This window comes from Rhinopithecus bieti, unplaced genomic scaffold (assembly GCF_001698545.2).
Source record: "Rhinopithecus bieti isolate Rb0 unplaced genomic scaffold, ASM169854v2 scaffold_20579, whole genome shotgun sequence".
Classification (NCBI taxonomy): Eukaryota; Metazoa; Chordata; class Mammalia; order Primates; family Cercopithecidae; genus Rhinopithecus; species Rhinopithecus bieti.
In genome coordinates, this window is record NW_016810413.1 from 1,063,375 (window position 1) to 1,088,499 (window position 25,125).

At 38.8% G+C, this 25,125-nt stretch overlaps 1 protein-coding gene across 1 annotated transcript in view; it reads right to left on the minus strand.

The window, feature by feature from the left end:
- The window catches only part of TOMM70 (translocase of outer mitochondrial membrane 70), a 39,713-nt gene that overhangs the window by 4,532 nt on the left and 10,056 nt on the right, over window positions 1-25,125 (minus strand). Inside the window, exons 2-11 of the mRNA XM_017891892.1 lie at window positions 19,748-19,921; window positions 19,154-19,280; window positions 17,379-17,488; window positions 15,012-15,160; window positions 11,072-11,279; window positions 7,701-7,835; window positions 6,214-6,321; window positions 5,281-5,397; window positions 1,373-1,470; window positions 400-522 (exon numbers count right to left, since the gene is read on the minus strand). Coding sequence (XP_017747381.1) covers window positions 400-522; window positions 1,373-1,470; window positions 5,281-5,397; window positions 6,214-6,321; window positions 7,701-7,835; window positions 11,072-11,279; window positions 15,012-15,160; window positions 17,379-17,488; window positions 19,154-19,280; window positions 19,748-19,921 — 1,349 coding nt within the window. The remainder of the gene's footprint in view (window positions 1-399; window positions 523-1,372; window positions 1,471-5,280; window positions 5,398-6,213; window positions 6,322-7,700; window positions 7,836-11,071; window positions 11,280-15,011; window positions 15,161-17,378; window positions 17,489-19,153; window positions 19,281-19,747; window positions 19,922-25,125) is intronic.

Here is a 25,125-nt window from a genome sequence, read left to right on the forward strand (position 1 = left end):
TTCACCGTGTTAGCCAGGATGGTCTCCATCTCCTGACCTTGTGATCCGCCCGCCTCGGCCTCCCAAAGTGCTGGGATTACAGGCTTGAGCCACCGCGCCCAGCCGCAAAAAAGATTCTTATCCAACTCTGATTTTAAAGAAAATTCAGGGGCTCTGAATTGATGTTGCAACTTGCCCAGTTATTTGGCTGGAAGCTTCTTTGTAGGAGGGTCCAGATTTTCTGGCAACTTGGCTACCAATCCTTATGTCACTGCCTAAGCACATTACGGGCATTTTTTTCCCCCAACAGGAATAAAAAGGAAAGAACATAACAGACTTTAACACGTATATAACAAGAACAAAAAGCTAAATATCTATGGAGCTGCCATATGTTTCCTAATAACAGACTCCAGAAGTTACCTTTGTACTTCAATAGTTCCCATGGTTTCATAGGCAAAATCACATTTATTGTCAATTTCAATAGCCTTGCTGATAAGTTCCAAACCTCTATCCAGATCTTGCTTCCACTGAAGTTGAAGTAAACTGCAAATGCAAAAAAAGAGTCAGATGTGACCATGGCCCAGTATCAGCAGAAATACACATGTATTAATATGACTCAATTTCTACCTTCAATGAACTTAACAGCATCAAATTGTGTTTTTTTTCTCAACTTATATTGGTTTTCTAGTCTAAGTTCCTTATTACAAAAAGTGTTCAAGGTCTAAGCTCTATTACTAACTTATCTTGCATCCCTTATTTTTCACTTTATATAAATTTAAGTGAAATTTCTCAGGATAATTCAAGTACACAAAGGCCACAAACACTTGTGTATGCTTCCTATTTTGATATAAGCAACAGCTGACAGGATATTCAGTTTGAAATTAAAACCCTTAACATAGAGCAAAAATAGTACGTTAATTTCTTTCTTTCTTTTTTTTTTTTTGGTTGAGACAGAGCCTCACTCTGCCGCCTAGGCTGGAACGCAGTGGTGCAATCTTGGCTCACTGCAACCTCCGCCTCCCAGGTTCAAGTGATTCTCACTCCTTAGCCTCCTCAGTGGCTGGGAATCGGGCATGTGCCACCACACCCGGCTAATTTTTTGTAGTTTTAGTAGACACTGGGTTTCACCATGTTGGCCAGGCGGGTTTCGAACTCCCAACTTCAGGTGATCCGCCCGCCTTGGCCTCCCAAAGTACTAGGATTACAGGTGTGAGCCACTGCGCCTAGCCTCCTTAACTAATTTCTGTAAGAATGAAAAGACATCCAGGAGCATTAAGAAGTTTGTCAATTAACTTCTCTACCACAGTACCCTTCCTCAGTGGCCAAAATAAATACATTTTATTACTATGCAAGAAATTCATTATCTCATTGGAACAACCACAAAAATACATACCCTTTATGAACATATGTTGTGGCATTATCTGGTTCCAAATCAATACATTTATCATACATTTCATCAGCTTTACCAAACTGTTGTTGATCTGTTAATGCCTATGTGAGGAGATACTGCAGTTATATTAAGGTAACTGTCAACCTAAGCAGTTAAAAGTGTATTTATTATTCATTATAAAAATTTACTTCATTTATTCATTATTACAAAATTATCATGTTTTGGGGATACAGACTGATTTACATTTTACAACTTAATTGTTGGAGTTTTTAGGTGGCACTGCTATAAATATAAAATCTTAACTGTCCTCTTTCTTCAGCAAGTGGTTACCTGCCATAGCAGATAATCTCTGGTAAACTGTTCAATACAGATAATCTCATTCTTAGTGACAGCTCTAATATCACATTCTCATAGGTATAGTCACATCACTTATTCATGATTTATCATAATACAGCTCAAGGGAATTTTTTTTTTTTTTTTTTTTTTTTTTGGGAGATAGAGTTTCATTCTTGTCACCCAGGCTGGGGTGCAATGGCACAATCTCTGCTCACTGCAACCTCCGCCTCTTGGGTTCAAGTGATCCCCCTGCCTCAGCCTCCTGAGTAACTGGGACTACAGGCACACAACACCTTGCTTGCCTAATTTTTGTATTTTTAATAGAGATGGGGTTTCACTATGTTGGCCAGGTTGGACTCAAACTCCTGACCTCAGGTGATCCACCCACCTTGGCCTCCCAAAGTTTTGGGATTACAGGAGTGAGCCACCGCACCCAGCCAGGGAATTATCTTAGGGGCAATATTCATCTGGAGGTATAAATTAAGATGTATGTGTTAAATGTCTTCAGAGCTATTACTTTGAAATTACTGATTTTTTAAAAAGCAGCTATAACTGCTTCAACTAATACATCTCCAAAAATAATTTCCTAATATTATCTAATACCTAGCCCATATTCGGTTAACCCTGGTTATTTATAAGATGACTTTTAAGAACTATGTGAGTCATTATATTTGGCTGTATGGCTCTTAGTCTTTTCATACCTAAAATAAGCTAACTTTAATGAAATATTTTAAAATCTCTCTTAAAATATCAAAGAAATATTGTCAGCACATCTTCTTTATAATAAAATCAGAAAGCTGTAGAAAGTAGAAATATTTTTATAGCTTCCGCCATTGTGAGCATGGATGCCTTCCTGATATATTTATCTATCTCTATTTACCTCCCTATTCGTTTCTTTCACATGGTTTAGTTCATTTTGTATACAATTTTCCCTTTAATAACAGGCAGTGCTATATCTTGCTTTGTTAACTTTAATGTATTTGTAACTTTTAATGGCTGCATAATATACCATTAAGTGAGTGTACCACAATTCTGCAAACATAATTCAATCTTCTGTTGAACATTTACGATTTTCCCCAATTGTTTGTCATAGTTAACAATAATGTAATAAATACTTATTTTGAAAACAAAAGAAGCAGCTATAATCAGCTATCTTAAGGCAAATCCCACGGCTGAAATGTAAGGCACAGTTCTGTGGATATCAGACTATGCTCAAGTTGTAACTTTGCGAGTTGGCCAGCATCTAAACCAAAGCTTTGAGGGCCAAAAAAGTTACACTAAGTATATACACACACACACACACATACATACACGTACTGTATGAATATATAAAGTTACATATACTATATAGTGAAGCTAAAATTAGAAAACAGATCAAAGAAAAGAAATCTGAGTGCAAAATGACTGTAATAATGCTAATGCTGATGAGAAGACAGCTCATACAAACCAAACCTATCTTGAAGGCAGAACGGTAATAGGGAAATATGCTATTGGTAAAGTTCTGCAGAAGAGTTGTGCCCCAGTAGCGGTTGCTATTCGGTGGCCTTTGCTCTTCTAGATGCTTAGAGAAATCTGCACCAAAAAAGCCCTTCTGAATTCCATGACAATGATGAAGATGTTGCTGTCACTTCCCGGTTTGTTACTAATTATAAGGCATCAACTCAAGTGTACCCATTCATAGGATTAAAATGTACACTTCAATGCAGTTATATATAAGACCTACCTCTAAAGAACTGATCCAACACAAACCAATTTTCTCATAGTTCCACCCTCAATAAACCCTTAAAATCCTTGTGAAATTGTTCTTATAACCTGCCTAGCGATACCATGAAGGAAATTAGAAACAAAATAAGCAACCTTAAGAATGGTGTAAGGAGGCCGGGCGCGGTGGCTCAAGCCTGTAATCCCAGCACTTTGGGAGGCCGAGACAGGCGGATCACGAGGTCAGGAGATCGAGACCATCCTGGCTAACACGGTGAAACCCCGTCTCCACTAAAAACTACAAAAAACTAGCCGGGCGAGGTGGCGGGCGCCTGTAGTCCCAGCTACTCGGGAGGCTGAGGCAGGAGAATGGTGTAAACCGAGGAGGCGGAGCTTGCAGTGAGCTGAGATCCGGCCACTGCACTCCAGCCTGGGTGACAGAGCAAGACTCCGTCTCAAAAAAAAAAAAAAAAAAAAAAAAAGAATGGTGTAAGGAGAGGGGTCAACCAGGGATGGTTATATATATATATATTTGGAAATACAGTCTCCCTCTGTTGCCCAGGCTGGAGTGCAGTGGTGCAATCTCAGCTCACTGCAACCTCTGCCTCCTGGGTTCAAGTGATTCTCCTACCTCAGCCTCCCGAGTTGCTGGGATAACAGGTGTGCACCAAACCACACCCAGCTAATTTGTGTATTTTTAGTAGAGATGGGGTTTCTCTGTGCTGGCCAGCCTAGTCTCAAACTCCTGGCTCAAGTGATCTGCCCGCCTCAGCCTCTCAAAGTGCTGGGATTGCAGGCAGGAGCCACCACGCACAGCCAGGGGATGGTAATTTGTTATTGTTTCCTATTTCTGTGCTGTGGAGAAAAACCCAACATGTCTTTTGTAATTCAAAAGAAAAATTAAGTATATAGAGCATCAGTCCCCAACACTTTCCCAGCACTTCTGGCACCACAGACCAGTTTTGTGGAAGACAATTTTCCATGGATGGGGTGGGAGGAGGAGGGATGGTTTTGGGATGAAACTGTTCCACCTCAGATCATCAGGCATGAGAATCTAATGCTGCTGCTGATTTGACAGTGACAGGAGGTGGAGCTCAGGTAGTAATGCTTGCCCAATGCTCACCCGCTGGGCGGCCCCATTCCTAAGAGGCCACGAAGCACCTGTACCCCGATATACAGTATTGAGATGGCTAGTTTATGCAGATACCAAAACCAATTTTCAGCTTTAAGAAAGAAAACTGAGTCATTCAGAGGTCATTTATTTGAGGGGAAAATGTATGACCATGACCTACAAGAAGCTAATCATTTTCATTTAAATGGATGATTTAAAATTAAGAAGTTTTCAAGAATTTCAGACAACAATAAGAAAGTTAAAACAATTCAGATATAAATCCTGCTTTCCATACCTTCAATCCTAAACCAAGAGAGTTTCAAGAATTTTAGATAAAGCAAAGATAAATTAAAATAAATTTATTTTAATTGTATTAAAATAAATTAAACAACCTAGCCATATAAAAAGGCAGTGACCAAACAGAAAGAAATGCCTTTCTGTGGATATTTTCTCCACCAATTGCATACGGTAATTTTTTCCTAAGGCAATTACTTTTTGCAAAACCAATCCAAACGAAGACAGGAGAGAAATTTTTGCCTGAAGCTTCCCCATATTGAGTTTAGGGCCATGATTTCCAAACTGTGTAACAAAGGAGCCACTTCTGAGGTGATTCAGGACCAACCGGGAGCCATGAGAATCAATCAGCAACAAAGCCACCTGCTTCCAAAGAAGCTGCAACCATGACAGCACTGTTTTCTGATTTCCACACTGAGATGTAGCATACGTTTGCAGTTATTTTTTAAAAATCTGAAAAAACATTTACCTGGGCATAGAGTGCATAGCCTTCGGCACACCTTGGAAATTTCTTTATGACTTCTTCAAAACCTTTCATAGCTGCTTGGATTTGTGAAGAGTTGTTTCCCGTATATGCCTGGCGGTACTATAAAAAAATCAAAACAGGCCCGTCAAATCAAGAACTCAAAAACTCATGGAATGTTAACATAAACATACAAAATTACATACATATTTCCAAAAAACAGGTGATTTGCTAACATAATCTGCAGCATCTAAAAGGGTTCCAAGTAGGTATCTCAGCAGCAGAGAGCCAAACGTTATGTACAACTACGACTCCATGGCCACTATACAATTTCAAGATGTTCAATATTGTAGAAGAGGGCATACTAATCTGTAAGAAGTGAACTTTGCAATAAATGAATTTTAAAGCTAGTAAAATTTTTGTCATTTTTTTTCATTTATAATATACATTTGTGACACAATTTCTTCCTTTAAACGGAAAATTCTTTTAGAACTCTAGCCATATAGCTAACTGGAAGTACCTTATTTTACTAGAAATGCACTTTAAAAAAAAAAACACAACCTTTTGAGCTTTGTGTTTCTGAATATTAAGAAATAGTTCCATGAAACAGAGGTGAGAGAGCAAGTTACATGGTGTCATGTTTACAAAGTATTTCCTCAAAATGTTTTTGCTCTTTATATTGATTTATGGTGGAGAAGCAGGGAGACCAGTTCTGTTTACGGAAATATAAAATCAGGGACAAACATCTATCAAGATGAACCCAAACAAATGTCTAGAGAAATACAAGAGCTAGGTATTAATCAGCACCTTTTTTCCTCAGTAGTTACCCTTTGGGAAAGAAAGAAAGAGAAGACTTTGTAGACAATGAGATACTGATTTTTGTTGACACTGGAAAATAAAGGTGATGTTTAGGAAAATACAAAAGATAGCAGTACCTACCAATGCAAAACATTTCTGTGCTTGTGCCAGAGCAGACTCAGGTCTTAACCTAATACATTCATCAAAATCTGCCACTGCTTCTTCAACTTGATCAAGGAGTATTTTCAGCTAAGAAAAAAATACGTAAATAAATGTAATTCAAATAGGTCCACCAGTTAAGTATGTGCTGTGTCTCATCTCTATTATTACAGCTTAGCATAATGCTGAGCATGTAGTAATTATTCAATACATAATTACTTTCTAGAAAGAGAATTTAAAAATCTTGAAATTTAAAAGGCAAGATTCCAAAACTTAAAAATGGTATCCAACTTTTAGAAAGGACTACAAGCCAACCATTTCTGCACTGCAATTCTGACCACTATTAAGCAAGAAACCCCTTCTTCTAGAAAACGAAACATCCTGTACATTCTAATATCAAGGCAGGTTAGACATCAGATAATTACCTTTCAAATTAATCTTCAGACACTACCAGTAAAGATCAAAATGTCAAGAATTTTAAGAGGTTATCTCAACACTTAACACCCTTCTGAAAGAAATACAGTCATGCATAATTACATTTCAATCAACAGACCGCATATACAACAGTGGTCCCAAAAGATTGTAATACTGCATTTTTACTGTACCTTTTCTATGTTTAGATATGTTTTAGACACACAGTTACTTACCATTGTGTTACAACTGCCTATAATACTTGGTACACTAACACGCTATATAGGTTTGTACCTTAGAAGCAACAGGCTACAACATACAGCTTAGGTGTATAGTAGGCTATACCATCTAGGTTTGTACAAGTACACTCTATGATGTCTGCACAACAAAATCGCCTAATAATGCACTTCCCAGGCAGGACCCATGACCCTATTAGGTAAAATTCTCCACTAGAAAGAACTTCAGCTCTTCTGTTATTATCATGCATAGCCCACACTTTCTACCATAAGGCATTCTAAGAAGCCATGTTAAGCCCATTATAAAGCCATGTTTTCCCCACCTGAGGCAGTAATTGGAAACTGTTTCTTCTCTATATATTTCCACTAAAAAACTAATATGCCTGTTACAAAACTTCAAAAGATAAATATATTTATTTTTACTATTTGGACAGTCCAGACTATTTCCTTATATAGCAGGAAGCTCACAAAAATCATACTGTTGATTCTAGAATTAACTCAGATTCCTTACTAAATGTTATTAATGTTTCACTCATTGAAAACCTATGAACCAGAAACACCAGAAAAACAAACTTGAACTAGTAAGCCAACAGTTTTTGCCTGCCTTTACTCTTTTTTCCTAAGTAAATACCAAAATTAAAGACAAATATTCAAGACAGACTAAACAAAGGCCAATTCAAACTGTAAACCACTGTGATACTTTGTTCACAGCTATCAGAAATTATATAAGAAAAATCAAGAAAATTATACAAGAAATTCTCAAAAATGTTATCAAATAACTCAATCCAAAAGTCAGACCTCTAGGTAAGAAAACAGACTTACCTGTCCTCGGTGGTGATAAACATCTGCATTCTGAGGATCGATATCAGCAGCCATGTTAAAATCCTGAGTGGACAGCAAAGGCTGCTGCTGTTGCATGTACATGCTGCCTCTTTTGATGAGAGCATTTGCTCGAAGCTATATACCCCAAATGAGGAAAGATTCATCATTACTTTTTTCTCCTCCAATCTAGTTTCTTTAAATAACAGCTTTTTTCTATCATCCACATATCACAAAGGTCACCCTTTTAAAGTGTGCATGTCAGCTGTTTTTAGTATATTCACTAAGTTGTGTATTGATTACCACTATCTAATTCTAGAACATTTTCATCACCCTTAAAAGAAATCCCATACAAATAAGCAGTCACTCTCCATCCCCGTTCACCTCCTACACTCTTCAGCCCCTAGAAACCACCAATCTATTTTCTATTTCTACGAATTTGTATATTCTGGATGTTTCATATAAGTGGAATCATACATTATATATAGCCTTTTGTATCTGGCTTCTTTGAGTTAGCATGTTTTCAAGGTTCATCCATATTGTAGCATGTATCAGTTTTTCATTCTTTTTGTTATGCCTGAAAAATATTCCATTGTACATATCCATTCACCAACTGATGAACATTTGAGCTTCTTTCACTTTTTGGCTACCATAAATAATGCTGCTATGAACATTCATATACAAGGTTTTTAAAAAAGTTTTTTAAAATAGAGATGAGATTTTGCTGTGTTGCCCAGAGTAGTCTAGAACTCCTGGGTTCCCAAAGTGCTGGGATTACAGGTGTGAGCCTCCACACCCAGCTCTCATGTACAAGTTTTTGTGTTAATGAATGTACTCAATTCTCTTGGGTAAATACCTAGGAGTGGAATTACTAGATCATACAGTAACTTTTTCAGGAACTGCCAAACTAATTTCCAAAAGGGCTTTCCCATTGTATTAATACATTTCCACCAGCAATGTATGAGGGTTCCAATTTTCCACATCTTCAAAAACACTTATTATTATCCACCATGTTTTTTATTAGAGCCTTATTGTCTTTTTGATTATAGCCATCCTAGGAGGTGTGAAGTGGCATCTCACTGTGGTTTTGATTTGCATTTCCCTAATGGCTAATGACGCCATCTTGTCATTTATTATTGGTCATTTGTATATTCTTTGGAGAAATGTCTATTCAGATCCTTTGCCCATTTTTAACTTAGGTTGTCTTTTTATTGTTGAGCTCTTAGCAGAGTTCTTTATTCTGGATACAAGCTCCTAATCAGATACATGATTTATGAATATTTTTCCCATGTTGAGTGATGTGTTTTCTCTTTCTTGATGGTGTCTTTTCACACAGAAGTTTTGTTTTGTTGTTTTGAGACAGGATCTCTGTCACCCAGGCTGGAGTACAGTGGCACAATCACGGCTCACCACAGACTCGACCTCCCAGGCTCAGGTGATCCTCCCACCTCAGCCTCCTGAGTAGCTGGGACTACAGGCACATGCCATCATGCCCAGCTAATTTTCAAGCATGAGCCACCCCCCCCAGCCAAGCACAGAAGTCTGATCACGTCCAAGTTATCGTGTTTTTTTTTTTTTTTTTTTTTTTTTTTTTTTTTTTTTTTTTTTTTGGTTGCTTGTGATTTTGGTGCCATATCTAAGAAACTACTGCTTATCTAAGGTAACATTTAGTCCTCTATTTTATCCTAAGAGTTTTATAGTTTTAGCTCTTACATTTAGGGCTCTAATCCATTTTGAGTTAATTTTTGTACATGGCATATGGTAGGCATCATTACTACTTGCCATTAAAAGTCATGTGATCATGAAAACAATGTTTCTTTAAAATTTTGTTCAAAGCAGACCGGGCGCGGTGGCTCAAGCCTGTAATCCCAGCACTTTGGGAGGCCGAGACGGGCGGATCACGAGGTCAGGAGATCGAGACCATCCTGGCTAACATGGTGAAACCCCGTCTCTACTAAAAAATACAAAAAACTAGCCGGGCGAAGTGGCGGGCGCCTGTAGTCCCAGCTACTCGGGAGGCTGAGGCAGGAGAATGGCGGAAACCCGGGAGGCGGAGATTGCAGTGAGCTGAGATCCGGCCACGGCCACTGCACTCCAGCCTGGGCGACAGAGCGAGACTCCGTCTCAAAAAAAAAAAAATAATAAAATAAAATAAAAAAAATTTTGTTCAAAGCAATAGTACATACATATAGAACAAATAGTAACATCCTCCACAATTATAACAAAAACATATATAACCATTATAATCATTAGGAAAATCAGCAGAATATTAAAGATAATATTATGAGGGTATCTTCAATTTGAAAATCTCATTTTGAAAGAAACTTTTAACACTATTTAGGTCATAGAAACAACTATTATATCCCCCCAAATATAGCAGATGAGAGAGGCTACAGAGTTCATTTAATGCAATGAGGAAACAGGTCAGAGATGTTAACAAACTAATAAGTAATACAGTTAATTGGTGGTTAAATTCTGTTTTGTTACACTGAATAGAATGTAACAATTCAACAGATGCCCCTGAATCTTAATTATGAAATGCATAACATATAGCACATTAAGAATACTCAGGCCGGGCGCGGTGGCTCAAGCCTGTAATCCTAACACTTTGGGAGGCCAAGGCGGGCGGATCACGAGGTCAGGAGATCGAGACCATCCTGGCTAACACGGTAAAATCCCATCTCTACAAAAAAAAATATAAGAAAATTAGCCGGGCGTGGTGGCAGGCGCCTGTAATCCCAGCTACTCGGGAGGCTGAGGCAGGAGAATGGCATGAACCTGGGGGGGCGGGGGGGGCGCAGAGCTTGCAGTGAGCCGAGATCGTGCCACAGCACTCCAGCCTGGGGCACAGAGCAAGACTCCGTCTCAAAAAAAAAAAAAAAGAATATTTAGAAAATGTTAGGCTGTTTCAACTGTACAACAGCAAAACTTTTGGCTTATTTATACATCCTATTTTTAGAACCTTTTTTCATGTAACATAACACCTTTCTGAATATATTAATGTGTTAAGTGTTTTATAACCTGGTGCTACATATTACACGTTACTTACAGCATTATCTATAGAATTGCTCTATCACTTTTACCACTGCCCAAATATAGTCCAATACAGTAGGCAGTGGTTACAGGGCAAAGATGAAACTACCAGATGCAATAGGAAAAAAAAAACGTTCTTTTCTAAATAAAGATAAATATCATTGACATTTATATTTTCAGATTCACTGCACCAATTACGTTATTGTTAAGAGCAGTTTCTTCAAAAACAAAAACAGCCCTTCGAAGAATGGCAGTTGAAATGCTTTAAAAAATCTGGCAAAACATAATGAAAGGCATCACCTTCTATTTAATAATTTCTTCACACACATTTTTTAATGTACCTTCACATTAGCTTCTTTCAAACTGATGACTTTATCTAAATCTGGTTTGGCCGCATTGGCATTGCCAATAAGCAGGTAGAAGGTAGCTCGTAGTAGTAATGCTTCCGCCATGTATTTGCCTTCAGCATCTATTTCTTTTGAGCATTCACTTATGATTTTATCGTAGTTTTCTTCTTCCATATACTGTTTGGCCTTTAAATATCCAGAACTGAAAATAAAAACAAACATAGGAAATTATTTACTAAGAAAAAATTAAATGTGCCCGGGTTTGGTGGCTCACGCCTGTAATCTCAGCACTTTAGGATGCCGAGGTGGGCGGATCATTGAGGTCAGGCGTTCAAGACCAGCCTGGCCAACATGGTAAAACCCGTTTCTACTAAAAATACAAAAATTAGCTGGGCATGGTGGCGTGTGCCTGTAGTCCCAGCTACTCAGGAGGCTGAGGCAGGAGAATCGCTTGAGCACCTGGGAGGCGGAGGTTGCAGTGAGCCGAGATGGTGCCACTGCACTCCAGCCTGGCTGACACAGCGAGACTCCATCTCAAAAAAAAAAAGAAAGAAACAAAACAAAGGAAAGAAAAAAAAAAGAAAAGAAAGAAAAAAAATTAAATGTTAAAACATGCTACATTTAGCACACCTGAGTACATTAAGCAACTGTCTATTTCCCCTTAACAAGACAATCAGCCAGTGTGGGATGGAGCTGGGGTGGGGAAAGGGCGGTGCGGTTAAACAGATTAGGATTTTTTATGTAGATGGGGATTTTCTTGAAACCTTGGACAAGGAGTTTTAAAAAGGAAGCAGCAGAGTCCTGAGTAATACCTCAGCTTAGACATTTAGATACTGAAAAGATGAGCTAATGAAAGAGAGACTGATATGCAATATGGGCAAGGATCCTGTCTTATTCACCTTCATATCTGATGCACATCAACGGTACTCAACAGGTGTTTAATGGTTAACAGAAGGAACAGGGAAATAGGAAATAAGTGAGTTTAGAGTCACAGAAGCTAAGGCAAGAGGTGTGAGCAGACCTAGACCTAGAATTAATAACTGAACTTATTAAAGAAGCGAATTTAAAGGAAGACTCTTCCATCAATTAATACTTTAAAAAACAGCCTTCTCTATGTTTTAAAGAGCAGTGAACACAGTATCTCTTATTATTCTTCTAAGATGATGACTTTTATGGAGATGCTTGTAGATGTAATCTTTTTAACTGAAATTTCTACTAGGTGTCATGAGGTACATGAGATATCTTCCAAACATAAGGCATTGTAAATTAAAGTACATTTTCTTATTTCAGTTGTTATATCTGCATAGAGAAAACTGGCAAATGACTTAAAAGTTACGTCAGGCCAGACGCGGTGGCTCATGCCTATAATCCCAGTAGTCTGGAAGGCTGACGTGGGAGGATCACCTGAGCCCAGGAGTTCAAGACCAGCCAGGGCAACATGGCAAGACCCCATCTTCATAATTAAAAACAAAAAAAATTAGCCACGGTGGTGTGCACCTAGAGTCCCAGCTACTCATGAGGTTGAGGCGAGAGGATAGCTTGATTCCAGGAGTTGGAGGCTGCAGTGAGCTATGATCGCACCACTGCAGTACAGCCTGAGTGACCCCCTCTCCTTTTTGTTTTTTGAGACAGAGTCTTGCTCTGTTCCCCAGACTGGAGTACAGTGGCATGTTCTCAGCTCACTCTCAACCTCTGCCACTGGGACTCAACCCATCCTCCCACCTCAGCCTCCCCAGTGCTGAGACTATAGGTGGACACCACCATGCCAAGCTAATTTTTGTTAAGTCTTCTGTAGACAGGGCTTCTCCATGTTGCCCAGGCTAGTCTCAAACTCCTGGGCTCAAGCAATCTGCCCACCTCAGCCTCTCAAAGTGTTGGGATTACAGGCATGAACCACCATGCCTGGCCTGACCCTGTATCTTAAAAAAATAAATAAAAAAAGTTATGTCAGTGAAAAATCTTATAAGCTGTATCCTAACCACTCCTGTAATTACATTCAAATGTTGCATACATTCTAGTTTTGTTTCTCAGGTCACCAGGCTAAGAAAACACAAACAGGCCAGGTGCAGTGGCTCACACCTGTAATTCCAACACTTTGGGAGGCCAAGGTGGGTGGATCACCTGAGGTCAGGAGTTCGAGACCAGTCTGGCCAACATGGTGAAACTCCGTCTCCACTAAAAATACAAAAATTAGTTGGCATCGTGGCGTGTGCCTGTAATCCCAGATACTAGGGAAGCTGAGGCAGGAGAATCGCTTGATCCCAGGAGACACAGGCTGCAGTGAGCCAAGACTGTGCCACCACCACACTCCAGCCTAGGCGAAAGAGACTCCGTATCAAGTAAAAAAAAAAAGAGAGAGAAAAGAAAGAAAACACAAACAATGATTTAAATCAGATTAAAAGTAATGTCACTGAAGAACATAAGTGCTACTTATTTATAAGGATGATTTCTACACCTCGCAATAACTTCGTAAGGTAAATATTACTAGCTCCATTTAAAGGATGATAAAGCTAACGCTCAGAGTAAAATGGCTTTTTTTTTTTTTTTTTTTTTTTGAGACGGAGTCTCGCTCTGTCACCCAGGCTGGAGTGCAGTGGCCGGATCTCAGCTTGCTGCAAGCTCCGCCTCTCGGGTTCACGCCATTCTCCTGCCTCAGCCTCCCAGGTAGCTGGGACTACAGGCGCCGCCACCTTGCCTGGCTAGTTTTTTGTAGTTTTAGTAGAGACGGGGTTTCACCGTGTTAGCCAGGATGGTCTCAATCTCCTGACCTCGTGATCCGCCCGTCTCGGCCTCCCAAAGTGCTGGGATTACAGGCTTGAGCCACCGCGCCCGGCCTAAAATGGCATTTAAAACTTAGGTCCAATTCCAGTTAGTGTGCTGATGTTAGCTAGCTACATCCTACCATCTCTCAATAAAGCTTTTAGAATAATAGTATTAAATTCATTATAGTTTTTCTGGGACAAGGACTATTTCCTAACCAGAAGAAGAAATTGTTTGCATAACAGTCACAAGAGCTAATATGACATCTTAAACATTTACTTCCCAACTACAATCTTCTCAAAGATTGTGTATCAATGAACTAAAATTTGTACACTGCAGTATAATTATGCATAGTATCTTCTCTTAAAAGGTCACCAGCAATGGTAGAAAAATTGGAAGATAAAAATCAAAAGCAATTTGTTTCTTCAAACCCTGCAATATGCTGCAGATGCAAAACCCAGTTATGCTCAGCTACTAGAACAGTATTTCCTTTTCTTCCTAACTCATTACAAAATATCATGTTGATAATAATATCGTACCTTCTCTCAGGGAGGAGGGCTACCCTTGACAGAAAAATACAAGTATTGACAAATATGAATGGAATAAAGCAGGCTAGATGGCTTATACGACATTATATCACTAGGTGTCCAGCTAGAAACATAGTATCCTGTACTCTTCAGCTCTCTACAGACCCCAACAGGAAGCCCTCCAAAACAGGCATCTTCCTAGACAAGCAGAAAAAACCTTGAAAAAATTCACTCTTTGGACATCCCTAAAAGTATCTCAGTTTACAAATTAAATACTTCCCTGTACTAGAACATCTGCATGTTGAGCTATACAATAATTTTCAAGTTATTGCCTCTATTCAAACACAGTCAGTCACTGGATTCAATGGGAGTCCTCTTGAGAAGATCACATAGGAACTTGAGTAAAAGCAGGGCAGACTCCTGGCAGTAAAACCTTGAGTCACCAGAGAAGTAACAGACATATGCTAGAAAGAAAAGTGTTTTTATAATAATAATAATATTATATAATTTTAAATTATATTTCTGTCTATCTCTATCTGTAGATAGAGAGCTGCTGTTGTGACATGGCTCAGAACCCATCTGGGCCCTAAGGAATATTCAAAGCCACCAGAACACCACTAAGCAGACACTATGCTTGATATACTTACTTTTCTTTCACTTCTAAAGCCTCCCCTTCCTTGTCTTTATCTTCATCAGACTTCTCTCCTTTAAGCATGGGCTGGGAAATGATATCATCCGTGAAAGAACTGAAGTAAGATTTGATAAACTGTGGAGATGGCATCAGAGGTTCACGATTCTGAAATTTAGTCATGTTCAAAGACATCAGAATGGGAAATACTAACCAAAAAAGCAGGTACATTGTAGAACACTAAGAATAACTGTCATAAAAATTGGATTTTCATTTTTCAAATAACTAAAATTAAGCTCCAAGCCACAGAACAAAAGACAGTGGAAAAGGTGAAGCTGCCAGTCCCAGCTGGTCAAAGCAGGTTTTAAATAAGAGCCTTTTCCCTCTACAAAGATGTAAGACCACATCTTACACAGGTGCTGAAAATGTTAAGTCCATTTACCTTGGGCTTTCATCTAAAGATCTTTATTACAGGTAAGTGCCACTGAAAACCATACTGAAATCACATTTCCTGTTTTGATTATTTATTTGAGGCATAGCAACCTAATTCACAATTATGGGAGTATTTTGTTCCTCCCGAAACACAATTATCATTATAAAGTTTTAAATGAAGTGGGAACACCACACCCAAAGGGCTCTCATAATGTATTTTGCATCCTTTATCTACACAATTCAGCCCAAAGAGTTTAATGGAAACACAGAATTTTAAATTGTATGTGTAACAAATATCATTACTGTTATTTTGGTAATGTCTTCATATTCGAAGGAAGAAAAAAAGGAATTGGCTTTGTAAGTAAATTATCTAATCTAGGATAGATCAATGAGGGATCCAAAGAGAACTAAAAAGGAAACCTAAGAGAAAACCCACACTAATCTGTGGGCGCTCTCTGGGGAGAGATTCAATTTGTTTTAACTTAGGATAATAAAATATTTTAAGTCAAATGGTCATCTATCAAGTGATAAATATGCCTAACTTTATTTTCTATTTTCTTACCATCCTGCAATCCAACCAGTCTAATTACTCCACACTATGTATAAGGAAACTAGGCTCCTTCGAGGTTCAATTTATGGACTCTACCATGGTGTTTTACAAAGTGATTTCAAGAAACACTAGTCTTATGAGATGCTCAAGGGAAAAAAAAATTCATAGTTTAAAAAGACTGGGGCCAGGCGCAGTGGCTCACGTCTGTAATTCTAGCACTTTGGGAGGCTGAGGAAGGTGAACTGCTTGAGCTCAGGAGTTTGAGACCAGCCTGGGTAACATGGTGAAACCCTGTCTCTACTAAAGTACAAAAAATTAGCCAGGGGTAGTGGTGCATGCCTGTAGTCCAGCTACATGGGAGGCTGAGGCATGAGAATTGCTTGAACCTGGGAGGCAGAGGTTGCAGTGAGTCAAGGTAACAACTGCAGTCCAGCCTGGGTGACAAAGAAAGAAAAAAAAAAAGAGAGAGAGAGAGACTGGGAATCACTTCAGCTATACCCCTCTTAAGAGATTCAAGACACGCCTTAGTAGATTATTAAAGTCCTTCAGTGAAGAAACTTGTTTTAAGTGTTTCACTCAGCTAACATCCAGAGATGTAAAATTAAAAATACAGATTACTAAAACCAATTCAAGAAAAAAGCAAGCTATTATTAAAGGAAAAAGAAACAATTACCTCGCTATTACTGGGATTTAACAATGAATCTCCAGTGATGTTTACTGATGCAAAGAGAGTATGTAAGTACTCTCTTTACTTACATCTCACTTTGGGCACTTAACTATAGCATGCCTTTTATACATAGTAACAGTCAGTCTCTCTCACTACATTTTAATTCTATAAGGGCAAAGGCCATGTCTTTGAACCCATCCCTCCAAAATGCCAAACATGTAGCTTTGTTTAATAAATGATTGTTGAATTAAACTACCTGTTAATAATAGTCTAAAACTAATGCCAACTTACACAGTATATCTTTAAAACTTAATAATATAGAAAATATTTTCTGTAAAGGGCCACATAGTAAATATTTTAGGCTTTGGAGTCTATACAGTCTGTCACAACCACTCAACTCTGCTGTTGTATCTCAAAGGCAGCTGAAAACAACATGTGACTGAACATTTATAAAAACAGGTAGCAGACTGGATTTGGCCTATGGGCCACAGTGTGGCAATCCCTAACAGAGATGAATTCCAATACTCTCCAGGGTAGAGTACTGGATAGAGCATATATTCTTACTGAAGAAGGACAAGCCATAAAAGCCCAAGATAATAGGAAGAAGAAATATAACCCAGTTCTAATTGCAGTTGTTGCCATTACCACTATGCCTAAGCTTAAGTAGCATAAACGTAGAAAATACCCCTCACAATGTACATAGTACTCCCTCTATTCCCCAAATCAGATAAATTTACCTTATATTTTTCTTTGGCTTTCTCTTTTCCAAGGAGTTTAAGAACTTTATCGGCTAAAAGCATGCTTTGTTGATTTTGGAACCCTTCTAATATACACACAGCAGTGACATCTAGAAATGATGAAAACCATAACAGTAAATATAAAATTACTGCAAAGATGGTCAGCAGCATCAAATGGGTACAATGTAACTACAGAAAGCCAAACTAAATTCATGACCAAATGGGACTGTTTCATTTCCAATTGATTGATTCTTAATACCTAACTTTATATTCTCTATGACCAAACTGAAAGCTCAGAAAGTCACTCCACTTCTCTGGGGTTTGCTTTCTTTACCTGTGAAATGAAAGGGGCTATGCCGCATGATTTCTGGTGTTTCTCACCACTCTAACATTCTATATATAGCAAATAAAACAAGGAATCCAGGAATATTCTCTTCTGGCTAGCAACTCTAAGGCATATCAACATAGTGTGGCTCTCTCATGTCTGGCGTTTTTTATAGGCCTCAGAGTTATTCCTTGTCTCCAAAGCCATCTTGCCACAGAGCTCTCAAATAAATCTGCCTCCATACCTTTTCATCTGGTTATGTCACAGCTCAAGATGCATGCAGTGGTTGGAAATTCAAAAGATAAGTGGTTCCTTAACCTCTCAGTCTTTCATTCAAAGCACTCAAACAATGACGTCTCTTCTCTTTCTGAATTAAATTTCTTGTAATTCCACATCCTTGCTCCACCGAACAAGTCAATCTGCTGTTATATTCCCCTGATAACCATGGCTAGTGCCAACGTCAATGTCTTTTTTCCCCATCCTGTTTCTTCTACGTGACACTTCAATCAACCTCCTCTCTACCAGTTATTATGTTAGCAACTTCAAGGTCTGGTTCAAAACTCAGGATTCCCTTTTCTAAAACAATACTCTTTCCACATACTACCAAAGTATGTGCCACCACAAGAACCTCAAATTTTGCTAAAATGTTCTCTAAAATACCCTCATTTGGGAATCTATACTTTTCTTTTCAGAAAGGGGCCTTTTCCTTTTACTGATGCTTTTAAAACAGACTTAAATATGAAATGGAAAGAACTTTTAGACTGTAGAAAATTATACTTTGGTTTTGCTTCATGTCACCTAGAAGAATGTACTTCAAAGGCCAGAGGTATACTGTAATTGCAGCTTGGGAAGCAGAGAAATGACCAATCAGAGATCACAGAATATTTATGGCATTTACTGAGAATGACAAATTCACTTTGATGCTTTGTACCAATTACATCATTTCCAGTTAGGTGTAAATTAGGTATAAAACAATTTCCAATTGGGTATAAAATAATGTTTGAAAATGCCGAGGGCAAAAAACAATGTTTTCTTTAATGATTCATCTGAAAGCTATGTTTATACATATTATAAACATAGCTCTCAAAGCTGTATTTATACCTATTAAATGAAATATGTAGAACCTTAGAAACACTATCACTTGCTAAAACCTCTTTTCTGATTTCTTTATTCAGAGAATTATACTAATGCTGATGAGCTGCTAAGTTCAAAACGTGTAGTATATAAACTCGTAATCTTAATACTCATTTAATTCCATAGTTGAGAACAGAGATAATACTTAAGTATCAGCAATCTTAATTTAAACTAGAAGACACAGTCTTAATTGCAAAGGAATCCAACTTCTAAAAACAACTGATTCTTGCACTCACAAGGCACAGTTTCATATACATTTACCAATGACTACAAAATCTTAAGTAATTTTCATATGTAAACACAAAATGACCCTCACCTTCTAAACATTCCTTCTTATTGTCTAGCTTCTCATGGGCTTTTGCACGTCTAAAGAGAGCTTTCACATATTTGGGATTAAGTTCAACAGCCTTTGTACAATCTTGTGCCACTTCTTTCCATTTTTGCTGTAATTGAAAGTATTCAAAAAAAAAATCACACTGAAGAAAGTACTGTTCAATAGAAATCAGTTCAAACTTAATAGGCTGAGTATTAAAAGTCCTAGAATAAAAAAGTATTCCTAATAGAAACAAAGAGTTAACATCTGCAATACATTACAAAAGCACATATAAATATCAAAAAGTTAAAGAAATAGCCTCAAACTGTTGAGGAGAATAGAGTCACCAGAAACTTCCTATACTATCTAATTTTATAAAATCTGAAATATACTTAACTTTGGAGTATATCTGCAGTCAGCAAAACTACAGAATTTGTTCTTTAAAAAGTTTTGCAATTAATGGGAAATTAAAACAACATCCCAGAATTTTGAAACAACTTCAAAAAATACATTAGGTTTATTTAAGTAGCATTAACTGAAAATTTAAGCAAATAAAGAGAAACAAAAGGAACAGAAGAAACAACCTAAAGTACATACCAACTGTTCAAAGGCAGCAGCTCTGTTTTGATAAAATGTAGAAAGGTCGACATTCTTCTCTGTAGGGCACAAGCTAATAGCCTCAGTATAGCACTGAATAGCTTGTTCATATTTTCCTGCTTTAAAATATTTATTGCCTTTATTCTTGGCTGCTTGGGCTCTATCAAGAGAGTTCTGAAATGAAAAGAAACAATTTATCAAACACTAATCAACATTCACAGACTCCGACCACAGTAATTAAACAACAAACTGATAAAAACAGGAAGACAGAATGACTGTTTATAATGTAAGTTGCTTCATACAAATATCTTCACGGACTAGATTCTAACTAGTAGGACTGTTGAGTCAAAAAGCACATTGTGGCCAGGCATGGTAGTTCATGCCTATAATCTCAACACTTTGGGAGGCTGAGGCGGGCAGATCACTTGAGGCTAGGAGTTTGAGACTGGCCTGGACAACGTGGCAGAACCCCGTCTCTAAGAAAAATACAACAAATAGTTGGGTATGGTGGCACACGCCTGCAGTCCCAGCTACTGGGGTGGCTGAGGCATGAGAATTGCTTGAATCCAGGAGGTGGAGGCTACAGTGAGCCGAGATCACACCACTGCACTCCAGCCTTGGAGTGACAGACTGAGACTATGTCTCTGCCCACCCACCCCTCCCCCCAAAAAAGCATGAGAGGTGCCCTGCTATATTGCCCAGGCTAGTCTCAAATTGCTAGGCTCAAGCAATTGCCCTACCTCCATGTTCTAGGCAGATGGGATTATAGGTGCACACCACCATGCCCAGCTAAAAGACACACACACACACACACACAGATATATACATATATACTTTTTTTTTTCCTCTCTCTCTGTCGCCCAGGCTGGAGTGCAGAGGCACAATCTTGGCTCGCTGCAACCTCCATCTCCTAAGTTCAAGTGATTCTCCTGCCTCAGCTTCCCAAGTAGCTGTGGCTACCGGCGCGCACCACCACATCGGGTTAATTTTTTTATTTTTAGTAGAGCTGGGGTTTTGCCAGGTTGCCCAGGCTGGAGGTCTATATGTTTTTAATTTCAAAACACTCAGACTTTTCAAAAAGGCTGTAGAACTTTAAAGTTTTTAAAGGATTTAAAGTGTGCAAAGGATTTATAGGAAGCTCTAAGTATCTAAGCTCAGAATATTACATAGCTACTTTAAGTTAGCTAGTGTCAACCAGAATGTATATTTTAAAACTGATGTGGGAGGATGAAAGGAACCAAGACAAGCACATATAAATTAATAGATGAACTTAAAATCTTCCATTTGTCAGTAGACTTAATTATCTTCCAAAAGCTTTGAAACGTAAGCTTAATTTCAAGGATACATCATGTTTCAGGACTATGAATACGTGCCAGGACTAACAGAGACTGCCACAGGACTGACAGAGAAACACCCACAAAACACCCACAATAAGCAAAACTAGGAATCCCTTATGTAGCTGTAGGCTCTAGGGGGCAATCATCAGGGTGATTGCTAGAAAACTTGCATTTGAGACAACCTCAACAATCCTCCCACTCCACTGGAGGAAGGAGAAATCACAATAGAGTAGGGCTGTGTCATTCAGGAGTGAGGATCTTCTACAAGAGAGACAAGTGGCCGGGTACCATGGCACACACCTATAGTTTCAGATACTCGGGATGCCGAGGCAGAATTGCTTGAGCCCAGGAGTCTGAGATTAGCCTGAACAACATTGAGACATTGAGACCAGACCCTCTTTAAAGAGATAAGTGACAGTGACAGGGCATACCATACCTTGCCTCTGTTTTTAAAAAGACCACACTATCAAGAATTGCTAACAATAAGGGAAAACCAACCCATACAAAAAGAGGCCCCCAACTCAAATACAAAAGCAGTATCTGAGAAAGCAGGATAAGCCAAGCAAACAAAAAATTTAGTTTCAAAAAAATGAGAGGCTATCTTGCCATCATTAAAAAAAGGTTGCTTTTAAAGAGCACCAATTAGAAATTCTGAAAATGAAAAAACTTTATTACAATTAATTCAGCAGATTGGCTATATATTAAAGGAGAAAGCTGAGGAGCGAATTAACAAGTAGAGAATGGGGGAAACCTGACAGAATGCCATGGAAAGAGAGGATAGGGAGATGGGAAGTTTGGAGAAATGAAATGACACAAAGTATAAATCCAGAAGTTCCATCATTTGCCTACGTGGAGTTATAAAACGAAAGGCATAGGAAAAAAAAAATCTAAGGAATCAGAGAAATTCATGGAGTTGAAGAAAAATGACATGCATTTTTAGACATTATGGTGAAATTTCACAACAAAATCCTGAAAGTATTTAAAAGAAAACAATCCAGTGCCAGACTGTCACCAACATTTGGTACTAAAAACCAATTAAGTAACAATTTCAAAATTCTAAAGCAAGATTATTTTGTAACTAAAGTCTTATACCTAGCTAAACTAACATTTGAGATTGAACACAAGAAAAGAAATAGAAATGTACAGCTTCCTTACTACTAAAAATAAACCCCAAATAGGGAAATGACCAACACAACAAAAAGCAGAAAGGAAGGAAAAATAAGAAACAAAAAAGCAGAGTAAACATGGCAGTAATCGCTAAACATGGAAATAGTAACAATAAATGTGAGTAGTTTAGATCCCTGCATTAAAAGACTTTCGAATTGTTTAAAACCAAAACTAACTACCTGCTGCCTATAAGGCATGATGTAAAACCAAATGACATACTAAGGCCAAACAATTTTTTTTTTTTAAAAAGGAATGTAAAAAGTTGTGGAAGGTGAATACTAAACAACAAAAACTTTAAAAAAGGCAATATAGACAAAATACCATTCAAAAGCATCAGATGATGTCCAGATAGTTTTACTGATAAAAGGTTCAATCTGCCAAAAAGGCACAACAATCATGAATCTTCAGGTATCTAATAAAGGTTTAAAATATACTCAATCGGCTGGGCACAGGGGCTCCTGCCTTTGGGAGGCCGAGGCGGGTGGATTACCTCAGGTCAGGAGTTCAAGACCAGCCTGGCCAACACGGTGAAAACCCATCTCTAAAAAAATAGAAAAATCAGCTGGGATGGTGGCAGGCACCTGTAGTCCCAGCTACTCAGGAGGCTGAGGCAGGACAATCACTTGAACCCGGGAGGCAGAGGTTGCAGTGAGCCGAGATCACACCACTGCACGCCAGCCTGGGGGACAGAATGTGACTCCATCTTAAAAAAAAAAGAAACAAAGGAAACAGACTCAAGTATCACTGTCTCATGCACCACTGGCTCCAAGACAACAGGTCATTAAAGTGAAAGACAAACAGAATCAGTATAATTACATTTTTTTCTTTTTGCCAAGCAAGTACAATTGAATTTTAGTTGATGTGATTCTACTATACAATAACCAACAGTGTAGTCTTTATCCTGAAGGACCATACTGGAGACCAGTGTAGGAAACAAACAACTGTCATTCTCACAAAAGAACTATTACTGACAGAAACACTAAAATCTCATTATGAAAATGTACAGTTATTCGCAACATAACAATGTTTTAGTCAATGACAGACTGAATATACAATGGTGGTCCCATAAGATTATAATGGAGCTGAAAAATTCCTACTGCCTAGTGATGTCACAGCCATTGTAATGCACTCCTTATGTGTCTGTGGTGCTGCTGATGTAAACAAACCTACTACACTGCTAGATGTATAAAAGCATAGCATATATTGGGGCTGGGTGCAGTGGCTCATGCCTGTAATCCCAACACTCTGGAAGGCCAAGGTGGGTGGATCATTTGAGGTCAGGAGTTCGAAACCAGCCTGACCAATACAGTGAAACCCCATCTCTACTAAAAACACAAAACAATTAGCCAGGTGTGGTGGTGAGCACCTGTAATCCCAGCTACTAGGGGGGCTGAGTCAGGAGAATCACTTGAACCTGGGAGGTGGAGGTTGTAGTGAGCCAAGATCGTGCCACCGCACTCCAGCCTGGGCAACAGCGGGAGACTGCATCCCAAAAACAAAGAGAGGCCGGGCGCGGTGGCTCACGCTTGTAATTCCAGCACTTTGGCAGGCCAAGGCGGGTGGACCACGAGGTCAGGAGATCGAGACCATCCTGGCTAACACGGTGGAACCCCGTCTCTACTAAAAATACAAAAAAAATTAGCCAGGCATAGTGGCGGGTGCCTGTAGTCCCAGCTACTCAGGAGGCTGAGGCAGGAGAATGGTGTGAACATGGGAGGCGGAGCTTGCAGTGAGCCAAGATCACGCCACTGCACTCCATCCTGGGTAACAGAGAGAGACTCCATCTCCAAAAAAAAAAAAAGTATAACAAATACAATAATGTGTAGTACATACACTTGAGAATGACAATAAACAACTATGTTACTGGTTTATGTGTTTACTATACATAAACTATCCTTTTTGTTATGTTAGTATACTCCTACTTTTTTTTTTAACTATAAGATAGCCTCAAGGCAGGTCTTGAAGGCAAGAGCTACTCCAGAAGAAGGCTTCTTATAAGAGATGACAGCTCCATGAGTCTATGTGTGTTAATGCCCTTGAAGATCTTCCAGTGGGACAAGATGTAGAGAAGGAGGGCAGGGATACTGATGATTCTGACCTTGTGTAGGCCTACACTAACATATCTGTCTTAGTTTTTAACAAAATGTTTAAAAGTTTAAAAAAAAATTTTTTTTTTTAAAAGCTTATAGAGTAGGGATATAAAGAAATAAAATATTTTTGTGAAGCTGTACAATGTGCTTGTGTTTTAAGCTAAGTGTTATTTATTTTTTTAAGAGGCAAAGTCTCCCTATTTGTCCAGGCTGGTATCCAATTCCTGAGCTTAAGCAATCCTCCCACCTTAGCCTTCCAAGTAGCTGTACGTTAAGCTAAATGTTATTTTAAAAAGTTAAAAAGACCGGGCACGGTGGCTCATGCCTGTAATCCCAGCACTTTGGAAGGCAGAGGCAGGCGGATCACCTGAGGTCAGAAGTTCGAGACCAGCCTGACCAACATGGAGAAATCTCGTCTCTACTAAAAATACAAAACTAGCTGGGCATGGTGGCACATGCCTGTAATCCTCGCTACTAGGGACGCCGAGGCAGGAGAATCGCTTGAACCCGGGAGATGGAGGTGGCGGTGAGCCAAGATCACGCCACTGCACTCCAGCCCGGGCAACAAGAGTGAAACTCCATCTCAAAAAAAAAAAGTTAAAAAAATTTAAAAGTTCGTAAAGTTAAAAAGTTACAGGCCGGGCGCGGTGGCTCAAGCCTGTAATCCCAGCACTTTGGGAGGCCGAGATGGGCGGATCACGAGGTCAGGAGATCGAGACCATCCTGGCTAACACGGTGAAACCCCGTCTCTACTAAAAAAATACAAAAAACTAGCCGGGCGAGG